This window comes from Arthrobotrys flagrans (genome assembly GCF_004000055.1).
Source record: "Arthrobotrys flagrans strain CBS H-5679 chromosome Unknown unitig_8, whole genome shotgun sequence".
NCBI classification, from domain to species: Eukaryota; Fungi; Ascomycota; class Orbiliomycetes; order Orbiliales; family Orbiliaceae; genus Arthrobotrys; species Arthrobotrys flagrans.
The window spans coordinates 1,168,252-1,180,398 of record NW_027137553.1 but is presented as its reverse complement, the minus strand read 5'-3'; the positions used below and the strand labels follow the sequence as shown (position 1 = coordinate 1,180,398).

At 46.6% G+C, this 12,147-nt stretch overlaps 1 protein-coding gene across 1 annotated transcript; it reads right to left on the bottom strand.

The window, feature by feature from the left end:
* Positions 1–2,026: 2,026 nt before the first annotated feature.
* Positions 2,027–4,121, bottom strand: DFL_006852 (uncharacterized protein; the record flags this gene model as incomplete). Its single annotated transcript, XM_067636342.1, has 2 exons — positions 2,027–2,499; positions 2,564–4,121. 2 exons carry the CDS (start codon positions 4,119–4,121, stop codon positions 2,027–2,029), a joined length of 2,031 nt encoding a protein of 676 aa, XP_067487969.1.
* Between the last annotated feature and the right edge of the window lie 8,026 nt (positions 4,122–12,147).

Below are 12,147 nucleotides of genomic sequence, written 5' to 3'. Positions count from 1 at the left end.
CTGTGTTTAGTCAGAGAAATAACTGCGCTCTTCAGACACGCAAAATGTAATGTACGCTGTGGACAATAAGATCATCCTTATTTCGCCGCCATCGATGCAATCATGGCCATGGGTATCAGTCAGGGTAGTATTTTTAGATCTCAAAGTCAAAAAGGAACACCTGAAAACCCGACTCTTTAATCTTTTGCCTTCACGGAGCAACGGATCTCGCGAATTTGTATGCCAAATAGCTCCGTGACGCGGGAACAAACATACCCCCAGAAATTAGCACGTATCGGGGAAATTCGCGACGAGGATCTCTCCGCGGCCTGACTTTTTTGCAGGTTTCACGAGCTCCTGATAACCCTTTGCCAAAAAATCTAAAGGGTCGATCGATCCGGCTAAGAAGCCTCGGCGTTAGGTATCCCAATTATATTTGATACGATCTGCTAGGCGCAGGTTTGCATGTATGTAATGTTCTTTTGAGGCGTTAGTGATTCAGCCCAGCTGACGGCACATAAGTCTCTTTTTTCCTGTCCACCAAATTCCATAAGGAACCAGGGATCACGTTTATCATGATGACATTCTGCAGTGGCATATGGCTCGGATGTCGACGATGGGGCTGACATCCTAAAAACGAAGGTGCAAATAGCTTCGGACGAAGATGCCGGCAAGCTAGAGCCAGAAAAGGACTCGATCCTGAATCGATGAAACGTGTGATCCGGGCAATGCCTTCAATGACGATGAGTTGGATGACCTGGAACAAGTTCTAGGACCCATATCATGGGCCAGAAGGTTCAGCGCCGGCCCACCGACGTATTGGGGTTTTGAGGCATTTTCGCTCACCTATGCGTGGTCGGGTCTCCCACAGCAAGGGAAGTCATCTGAAAAGCTGTTTGCCCCCCACGCTGAGTACGGTGAAAAGCAAAAACCTGGAAAATGACGACGAATCATTGGGCTATTGTTTCCCAAGCTGATGGTTGTTCAATGTTTGGAAATGCGGGGAATTCAAGGGAGGAAAGAAGAAGCTTGCCATAGCATGCATGACAGGTCAAGGGTGGACCCAGTCTGGTTGCTCCTTTCGTTCAGAGAGAGGTTTGTGTTGCATGAACGGGGCTTCTGAATATGCTCGCTCATTTCCTCATTATTGTCAAAATGACCATGACCTTCAGGAGACGGATGAAATGAACGGCCCCATGTATGTACGGAATACGACGAGGTCAAGCTAGAGTATTTCGATTGAACCACGTCAACAGCAAGAGTCGTTTTCGGCATTTTGCGCACGCGAGGTATGATGGGTGAATATTCATGAATGAGCAGGCGGTTATGATCAAATTTAGGTTCATTGAAAGGTTCCATTTCTTGATTCGAGTCTATCTATGTAGGACAAGACGAGCGGACAGGAGGAGGATCAAGATACTCAGCTAATCGAGTATGCCGTCCCTAGAACAAAGGACCCCTGGCGCAAGGAACTCAGTAGGTAAAACAGAAAAAAAGAGTCTGATGATACAAGGAAACGCGAGCTCTGCGATCCATGGGCTTTTTGCAAGTAATTCAGAAAGAATACTGGGTAAAAAGGAAGAAAGATAAAATGAAAAAGAAACATTATACGGAGCATAGAACATATCCTGTTTTCTCCACTAGAAGCTTGTTTAAACAAAAGCACGGTGTAGACCAGAACGCCCGCAAACAGAAAATAATAAAAATGCGAAAATCAATAAACCCCATTCGAATCCATCCCATATATAAACGCAGAAGGAAAAGCAATACTGTAATAATGGATAGAAAAGGAAAGAAAAAGGATCATTAAAACATTACCAGGTTACTGGATGCAAAGCTGTTGTTACAGAGTAAAAACGAAGGAAGCGAAATGAAGTCATATACAAACTCTCCTATATCGTTTCAACAGACCCCAGGTGTATGAAAGTCGAAGGAAAGGGAAGTTAAAAGAAAAGAAAAATAAGACGTGAAACGAATGTCAAAGTCTTGGATGGTGTCGATGGCGGCAGAACAGATTCTTTAAGCCAAATAATTGCACAAAAGCGGCCTAGACTTCATGGTGCAATGTCTTCTTGGGAGCCTTTGGAGGGAGATGCTGATGCAACTTCTTGACCCCCATTTTGCCAGCCAACTTACAGCCCTTCAACTCGCTGCAGTCAACGAGGGCTGGAGCCTTGTCGTAATCCTTATCTTGAATACAGCAGTCGACGTTGTTCATCCATCGGTCGTTAAGAGCCTCTTCGATAGTGATGCGCTTTTCTGGATCAGGGTGAGCCATCCTGTAGAGGAGACGCTTCAGTGGTGGCTTCATGTCGGAGAATATGCGGGCGGATGGCATCGTCGAATCAGTGGTGATAAGTCCGGATGGGTTAGCGTCAAGCCATTTGTCGAAAGTGCACTTGTATGCAGCATACATTCTGTCGTTGGAGCTGGCTTCAGCCCATGGGAATCCACCATAATGGAGTGTCACATAGACGATTGCACAGGACCAGACATCAAGCTTGCGAGCATCATAGGCATCTATCGAAGACAAGTTAGCATGTTGTGAAACCATGAAAGGACGTTATCAAATTGCAACACATACCCTTTTGGGCAATAACCTCAGGAGAGAGGTAAGGCTTGCTGCCACAGATCCCTGGACGACTAAGGCGGACTTCGTTCATATTGGCACCACACTCCATCTTTTGGCTGAAGGCTGGGTGATCACCACTGACAACCTCGGAGATTCCAAAATCGGAGATCTTTAAGCGTCCATCAGCGCAGAGTAAAAGGTTCTCAGGCTTGATGTCACGGTGAGCGACGCCATGACTGTGAAGGTAGGCAACGCCACGCAAAAGCTGCTTAAAAATGCAAAGCTTCTCATCTGGCCCCATGAAATTCTTCTTGATGAGAGAGAAAAGATCACCCCCACTGCAATATTCCATAACATGACACCATCGGCCATTGTTACGGCAGAGGTCCTCAGTCAAGACGACGTTCGGATGAATCAGCGACTTGGAAAGGCACCATTCAGAGTTCAACTTCTGGGTGTACTCTTCCTCACTCTCGTTATTTGACTTCTTTCGGAACTCCTTAACGGCGAAGAGTTCATTGGGGTTACCGTGAACCTTACTCATCAGTTTGACAATGGCACTCGCGCCCTCACCGATCTGTTTTGTCTTCATTGGGATATGGCTCTTGTTGGAATATTTCTCGCTAAGGTTGTGGATCTTAAAAGCGGGAGCGACGGGAACGGCGGCGGTGCTCAACTTCCTAGCCTTGAGACCGACACCAGTTTCCGCCGGATGTGTGATAGCACATTCGGTTTGCATATCAGCGATGCCATTCATGCTGCTGGACCTTCGGTTTCTACCCAGACGTCCAACGGACGACAACGACTTAGGTGGAGAGCCGGCATTCTTTCTGGTTTCGGTCAAGCTATTTGTCGGAGACAAAGACTTGGATGGGGAGCCGGCCTTCGATGGAGAAGGGCTGCTCTTAAGAGAGAACAAACCAGCTCGAGCCTTTGGTTGAGGGTAATGTCGAGGTGTCAAGTCGTCGTCACGATGACCCCCAAGTCTATTCATCAGATCGTTACCACTTCCGCTCCTGTGAAAGATGCGAGAAAAAGTATTTGACCTCTTGACGGGTGTCGGTGCTTCGATTCGAGGTTGAGGTGATGGAGATTGGGTTGTCAAGGGTGGTGGAGAAGGTGGCTTGGAAACACTGCGAGGACGGACTTTGACATCCGACATGTCGAGCATTGACCTGACGGTCTGCTTTTGTGTGATGGGCTGAGTTGGTTCGTGCTGTTCTAATGTGAAAACGGCATGACCTTCAAAAGATGTTGGAGTCAATGGTTCCTGGGCTTCGCTGGATGTTTCAATATCTTCCTCCTCCTCGAGGACTGTGTTGCATTCATGACCTTCGTCGGAAGAACCGAGGATAAACTTGGGAGACGAGCGACCCTGAGTATGGTAATCGTCTAATGAGCCGCCTAAAGGCGAGAAATCGTCGTGATCCGAACCATGTATCCTCACGTGAGAGTTCAAGATCTTGATCTCTGGGGTGGGTGGAACCATGGCGTCAGATATCGACGAGAAAGAACTAGAGCAGGTCGAAGGGAGGGAGCCGACTGGGCGGGATGACTGGGCGATTGGCATTGCTGATCTGGTTGCAAAATAATAGTTCTTCAAAAGCGAATCCGAAGCCGTGGTTTATATAGACCTAATAGATCGGATCTGATTCAAGCAGCAAGTAAGCGTCTGGCGATTAACTAGGCAACACAGCTGCCAACCGGGGCCAAGGCTCTGAGAAATGTACAGCGAATTAAAGCGACATTGATCAGACACTGCAGCACCTGCAGGGCGAGATGGGACTTGGCGAGGGGGCGGGGAGATGAAACGAGGAAGAAGAGGAGGGACGCTGAAGATGGATTTTTTGAAGGTTGAGATTTTTCTTGGTAGAAGGGGAAGGAAGAGAGGAATTGATTGATTGATTCTTGGTTCTTGGTTTTATTTTATTTCTTTTGTCTCCTGGGGCAAGAAGAAGAAAAGAAAGAGGTGAGGGTTAAGTTGGGGGAAGGGAAGGGAAGAGAAGTGGGCGACAATCAATTTGATTTGAGGAAGCAGGTATACATACCAGAAGGCAAATAGTGGCTGCTGTTATACTCGACAACAACCACAATTATTTTCCCCGCGGAAAAATAAAATAAAATAATATATAAGTAAAGAAGAATAATATCAGGTTCACAAGACACTGTTTACGTCAAATGAGCAAGAAGAAGAAAAGGTTCCAAGCAGGAGTGCAAAAAAAGAAGAAAAAATGGGTTCGTCCGAAGGAGAAAAAGATTAAGATGGCCGAAGGGCTATGAAGAAAGAGGAGGCGGACGGGCTATAGGTAAGAAAAGGATAGCAAGAAAGCTTTCTTGTCGTCGTAACTGGCAATTTTCCATATACACTTTTTGTCGAGGAAGTCAAATGTTTGGGTTCGAACAATTAGATTTGGCTGGGAACGGCAACAACTCTAGTCGAGATAGTAGCAATGCCGGGTCGGAACAGTCGAAGTGATAAGGGAGTAGTAGTATTGATTAATTAGGACAATGGTGATTGGTGATGATGGTAATGTTGATGACGTTGGTGATGGTTGATGTTGATGTTGATAAGAGTCGATTGTTCTATTGTGCTGCCAGAGGGGATCCCCAAAGTGTGTTGTTGTGAAGTCGGCTGGGTCGAGGGCGACTTTATAATAAACAGGTCGCCTACAAAGAAAGAAAAAATCCCAGGCCAGACAGGTCAAAAAAAAAAAAAAAAAAAAAGGCAGAGAAGAGAGCTAGGTATTACTGTACGTGACGAAAGGGCGTCCAGGGAAGGGGCCAGGTTCGACTATAAGTACTGGCTGCGATATTTCCACTAGAATGGGTCCAGTTTGTGGGGGTGGGAGGGAGTTCTGCCTGTATTAAGTATGACAGAATGGCCCTGAGCCTGAGCTTTAGTCTGAGCAGCACAAAAGCACAAAAGCAAGGCGAAGCAGCTGCACCCAACAAGCAACTAAATCAAGCAACCAACCGGCAGGGAACAAAAATAGACAGTATGTAAGGCAAGTAAATGGGCAGCCGGAGCGAGCGATGGAGGGCTTTTTCGATTTTTGATTTTTACTTTTATCGTTTTTCTATGGGATGTCGTAGTTGAAACAATCGACTTGAATCTGTTTTTGTTTCGTGGGGAGAGAGTTCCCTTCTTTTCGGAGAAAGTCTTGAGAGACAGACAAGGGCAGCAACCTGTCTTGAGATTATTATATGATAGAATAAAAAAAAATTTCCCAGCTAGTGCCTGTCAATAACAAGCACTGGGAAGCAAGAGCACTAATGTATTGGCATTCTCCGAGGAGGTTCCAGAAAAAAAAAAAAAAAATTTAATTTAATTTAATTTAATTTTGTAAAGCTTTGGCGATTATTTCTCGATGGCTTCACTATACAAGTTGAGGGCAGGCTGACAATCATTATTAATGGGGAGGAAGCATAACACCAAGGTTGACCTGCTCGCTAGCTTCGAGCACCAGAACCCCAAAGAGCGCAGCTGAAAAAACAAAAGTCCCCCCTTCGACGACAATTTGGGGTGCCCTCGTTTGGGGGCAACCACCAGCACAGCGAACGGTGTCGGACGGATATTCCAAATGGGCGGCAGCGACTCGTGCGAACGAGAAAGGCAGCAGGGACGAAAGGTACCTCTGGGTACCCGATGGTGCTCTGGCCCCCCTAGCTCTCCTCCACCCTTCAACCGCTGCCAGACGCAGGGCTCCCAGATCCATTGGCACCAGGCTGCCCGACAGGTTTCAGTTCCCTTTCTCGTCGGGTTCCAACGACGTCAACCAATCTTGCTAAAAAGAAGGATGGGTGGGTCGAAGACACCATAATTTGACAGGAGCCCTGAGGAAAGCAATCGCAGCATGACCTTGATCATCCATTTCAAAGTTACAGCCGTTACAGCATGTCTCGAGGTTGTAACTTCAAAGTCCCCAGACGTCAATTCACGAAATGAGAGGCGCCGGGGTTCCGTGGCGTCTAATACACAAATGACAAAATTCAGTTAATTCAGCGCAGCAGCCTTCCACGACCAGCTTGACCGATTTCTCTCAACGGGGCGTGCCAGAAAGAGCAGATACTATATATATATTGTAACTTTACCGCAATATCTGCCGTGCAAGGGCCGCATCGCACTACTTTTTGGAGATCTATATCTTCATTTTCTCCGCAGATTCGAATCCGAAATGCACATCATCGAAAAATGTCATTTCGTTTGAGGTGCAGATGGCGACGAACCTTGAGCACATGTGCACGCAGCTATAGCTTACATGTGTTACACCCAAAGGCATATGTCCAAGCAGGAATCGAGAAAACCCTCGCGTCGACAAGACCAAACGCCTCGAGAATAGACGAGAGTGGGGGCATCTTGTCGGAGGGGCACTGTCCTCTTCGATTGCCAAAAAAAGCTCTCGTCTGCCCCGGCTTTTCGATGGATTTCCCTGGAGAAATGCACGAGGAGGCCGGTCCTGTGCTTGCATATGCGTCTGTACAGACACAAAATGGTAATTAATTTCTGAGTGGACAGGGTCACGGCCAACAATGCCTACAGCATTGAGATCCATTGATTTAGTCACGGGGTATTATTATACGTTATGCGCTGGTTCTCTATTCCGACAAAGGCATCATGAACTTCCAAACCCGAATATCATCATCATCCTGCCAACCTGTTCAAGCGGGTCCGTAGGATATCCCGAGCTCGATACGTGGCTCCGTTGTCTTCAGAACCGACCTTGTGTATTGTCGCGGTTCCTACCGATTGAAATTGAGCCAAGTCGCTGGCGCCTGTTTCTACCTACTCCATATTGACATAGCCAAACCACAAAAACCAGCGAATTCCTCCAGCATATCCAACTATGTTCAGGTACGGGCTTCAAGCCGGAGCTACAGGCAAAAATGCCCTCAACTACAAGACCAATTCCAAGTTTCCCCGAGGAAAGAAAATTTCCTTTGTGCCTGCCTATCAATAACCTTTGTTGGACTTTTTCCAAGATCTTGAACCTGCGAGATGATCGTCGGCGTCATAATGGGACCTCTTCAGTAATAACATTATACCATCGTCTACAACGCAGGTTCGACAAATACGTAGTCACCCTGAAGCTCCCCGTGCCGCGGGGGAAAAAAATAAATCAGTTTCTTCGGTTTATTGTCAAAAACGAAAAAATACCGGCTTGTAAAGCTTAAACGCCCCAAGGTGCCGTATCCGAAACGACCTCGCCCGAGAGCTCCAGAATTTTATTAGTGAGACAGGAACATATCACACTGAGGCCTTATGATTTCATCGGCTGCTCCAGGTAAAATGTTGGTTCAATATCTGGAACCTTTTCTTTTTAATTTTTTTTTCTGCGAGAAGCTGCGTCTTCGGATCTTCGTTTCGGGATTTGATGCTAAGCACAGTCATCAGCCCTTCAGCCTTTTCGATATTCCCGCTTTCCAGAAGGGAGTATTATATCAGTCATGATAGCATCCTTCGCTTGACAAATATAGCAATTCGAGTTCGCAATCGCAAATTATACATCTCCAGATACACAATCCAAAGTATGTGAAACATAAGCAGTGGTCAGCGACAAAGCACCCACGATAGCCTGAAAGCCAACGGGAATGATCTTCAAACGGCGCTTTGCTTCATCTCAAATCGCACAGTTATAACATACAAACTGTTCCTGTGGTTCCTTTTGCCTGCTAAAAACAGCTTCTAGAAAAAGGCTACCAATCTCAAGAACATGGTAACGCGTTTGTCTATCAACATTTTACATTTGCCTCCATCCGAAAGCGAGAACGCCTGTCATCTGGACGCCTCGGTATCTTGGTATTCCACAAGCAAGGGAAGATACCATACTGTACTTTCTACAGAAGGAATCCGCCGTCGCATCTACATTCGTTTGGGTACTAGGGATTTGCACCTTCTCAAAGCGAAGAGCCTTATGTCTAATTTGCTGCCGAATGAAGTCCTAGCAGACCGGGCTGGTGCAAAATGTTAGTTCAATGCTTCAGGCAGAACTTAAGCTTGGGGTAAATACCCTTTCCAGGTTGAGAATTAGCTTCCAGGTTACTAGCATTTCGGTAACACAAAAGAGAAACAGTTGAGGTTTTTCGCTCACATTCACACGAAGAAATATCCCCATGCCGGCTCGGTTCTGAATATACAGGGTATTACCAGCCGGCGCCAACCTCGGGGACTTCTTCATGCAACAAGTATGCCATGGTCGAAAAGCGCTCCAGTTGAATCTCCTTTGTATTCGAGGTATTTTACAAGATTGAATTGAATAGCCTTCAACAGTAACACCAGATCTCTTCTCCGGGTGATGCAAGCCTGTCATAAATTGCTCCGATTTTCGCCTGCGTCCAAGCCAAAGAGTCGCCGACTGGTCGCCTCGGCTCTGCTGCTTTTTTCCTTTCTGCACAGATTAGATACCAACCCGAGCTGGGCGCATGTCAAACGCAGACAATGGAACAATACAGAATCTTGAACCCATTTTCCTTTTTTTTATTTTTTATTTTTACAATTTCTTCTCGCATCAGCAGAGGGTAATAGTTATCAAATAAGATCCCCGGACCGTATGGGTGTGAAGGCAAAATGCAATAGCTCCATCTTTTAAAGAAAATTTTTTCTTTCTGTTCGTTCTCAGAGTTTAGGAATCTCTTGGGGCCTCAAAAACTCTGAGAGCGATCTTCGAATACCACCACCCATCATGTGGCTTTCGATTGCGTGCCTACCGGCCAAGCTAGGCCAAGCAAACCGATCCATTCTGGAATATTGGTGAAAATGGCAGGTAACCAAGTAACCTTTATTGCGAATGGCGCTACCTGGACCAAACACTACACCCCGTTCATGCTTCTAGCTCTGACAAGGGCTTAACGACATGCACGAAATAGGTTGCTCGCAACGGTGCCAGGTGTGGCAAAGACCCAGTGATATCAAAAGAAAATGTCCAATCAATGCTTCAACTCTCAGCAGACGCTTGAGAAAAAAAAGTGAATCAATGCATTTTGAAAAAAGCCAGATGGAACAATGCTATCTCCATCTCATTTCTCCCAAGAGAAAAGCCCCTCATGTTAAGGAATCATCGATCGATTGGCTGAGGTTCCTCCTTCACATGCACACACATTCCAAGCTTCTGTTAGCTCAAGGGCTAATGGGAATAAGAACACCCTCAGCTCAAGCAGTTGAATTTTTATTATTTTCTCCCCGCAATAGAAAAAGAAGTTGACCACATGGACAGGCGCGAAATCAAACCACCTGCATTTTCGTTTACCGTTTTTGGCGAATAACGTAGATCTAGAAATCGATCCATCACACCATAGGTACAGGAGAACAAAGTGGGTTAACCTCCAACCTCAATGGCCACGAAACGGCCTGTATCGCCGGCTGCAAAACCCCTCGATTTTGAGGCTTTGAGCCTTGGAGCCTTGGAACACGGCACATAATATGTTACCATGAGCCTAAAACTGTGGAGGTACTAACTGTCGAGAGAAGTCTATCCCGTACATACGTGTAATTTCTGTTGAAAACAGTTGCTATAATAGTCACCCCTATGCATATAAATTGATAAGGTACATGTAGGGCCAGCACGTCAAAAACGACCAACAGGGTTCCGAGGGGCATACCCATTCGTTTCTCGTATATAAAAGTGCGGGGGGAAGTCAAGGATAAAAGGGTCCTGTCGAATAAAATCCACAATGAGAATATGCGCTTAAGCACGCCAACCGGGGAAGAGGAAATCGAACAGAGAAGGGAAACCAAAATGCTGGCTCTCACCTCCTCGGATAATGCAACCCCACTCTGACATCTACACATATTCACGCAGGTGGTTATCGGTTTGGCGAGAAGAGCTCACTCTGTTTGAAGCTAAGCTGCATGGCATGGCCATGGTGTGGGACCCAAGACGAGCTCCCCTCCGTCACGATACCGGGCGGCCTATATATCCAGCCCGATCGCGAAGCTAATCGCGCTACTGGCTTTCTCCTAGTGGCAGTTCCATCTTATCTAGCGTGATTTCTTTACCTTCACTAATATCGTGACAAACTGAAATCTCGCCCCGGGGATAATTTATACATATAACCTAATCGTGTGGTAACCGTTGGGGATCAATTTAAGTAACATTCGGCCATCGGTGGAAGTCGGAGAAACTGGACCTTACAACAGCCGATACTTTTTTGAGATCCGAAAGCCGTTCCTACCCTCCCCACTTTTTCTGTTATCCCAGGTGGCGACAGCAGATCTAAGATCCAAATTGGCTTAAATCCAATCTCGTAAGGTGATTTGCTTCCCCAGATCAGAAAACGGTACACCGAGATTTGACCGAGACTTCGCTTCACCCGCTTGATTGGGCGCTACGAAATTCTATGTAATGTGCGTTTCCCGTTATTGTCATCGGATAAGGCACGCCCGTGATAGGTGGGCTTGAGTGCCGGCCCGTTTACCAGGGACGTGTTCATTTGCTACGTCAAACTCCGCGTCTCGGAACAGTCGGCGCTCAGGAAATGATCCGTCTTCAAAATTCCATATCGGCCAAACTTCCAAACGGTATCAATCCTCAGGGACGCCGCGAAACTACTATTCTTCCATAATCTCCCGCTTGGAGGTTCCACGATCCTCAATGCAGCAGAAGGATGCCCAGAGTAAATTTCTTAGAAACAAGCTTTTCTCGACATGTCTCGGCATCTACTTTCCATGGGGGGTTGTTTGACTTACATATTATGTAGCCTGCAGGAAAAGAAAATTTTTTCGAGATAGCCAGAAAAATTAAAAAGGGCGGTGAGTGAGCGCGTGGAGGACAGCCTCCCAAAATGCAAAAAAGGGCTCCGTTCGCTAATGTCGAAGGCTGCCGGTTGCATATGCGAAGGTGTTTCGTCGTAAGCTTTGATCATCAGCTGCAGGCCGGCTGAGGGACAAAGAGATGCGCTTGCTTCACGCATAATATCACCAATTGAGGGTTCTCAACGCCGACTTGAGCACGTTCACACATGAGCTTCGGGAAGTCGGTCGTGCGATATATCGATGAATGTACATTTGATCGTTCAGATGCAAAAAGGGCACGGAAGCATCGACTTGCGCATGGGTAGATCCGGAGAAGTTCAAAGACCCTATTCCAAGCCTGTGCAACACTAAGCTGAAACCCCATTGGTCCGAGCCCACAACAATCTCTGCCGAAGAATTTGAAGCTAGCAGGTAACGAATTCCTCAAAGCGGATCGACAGACCCGTATGTACGTTTCTATGCGTTATGCTGTGCGAGTCTGATCAGTCAGTTGTTGGATAGAGAGAAAAAAGCTGGAGCTCCAAGCTTTTTCCAGTTAGCGTCGGTGCATGCCTATGTAGTTCTGGGGAAAGCTTGGGTCCCCCCCCAAAAAAAATCCGAAGTTTGGGTGCGGTGAGGCTTAGTAGCTTAGCTTACGGATTTCAGCTCGGGGAGCCCTATCTTTTCTAGCTTCAGACCCCATGATATCATTCTTCAAGTTTTCGGATCAATCTCTGACAGAAGCGAGTTCAGCCTGAAAGTAAAATATTCCGTGACAAATTAATCGAATACCTAGGCTACTACAAGGTTAGGTGCGAACAGCTACCACCGGGTCATCGGGAACAATTATCGAATAAACTACAACTGT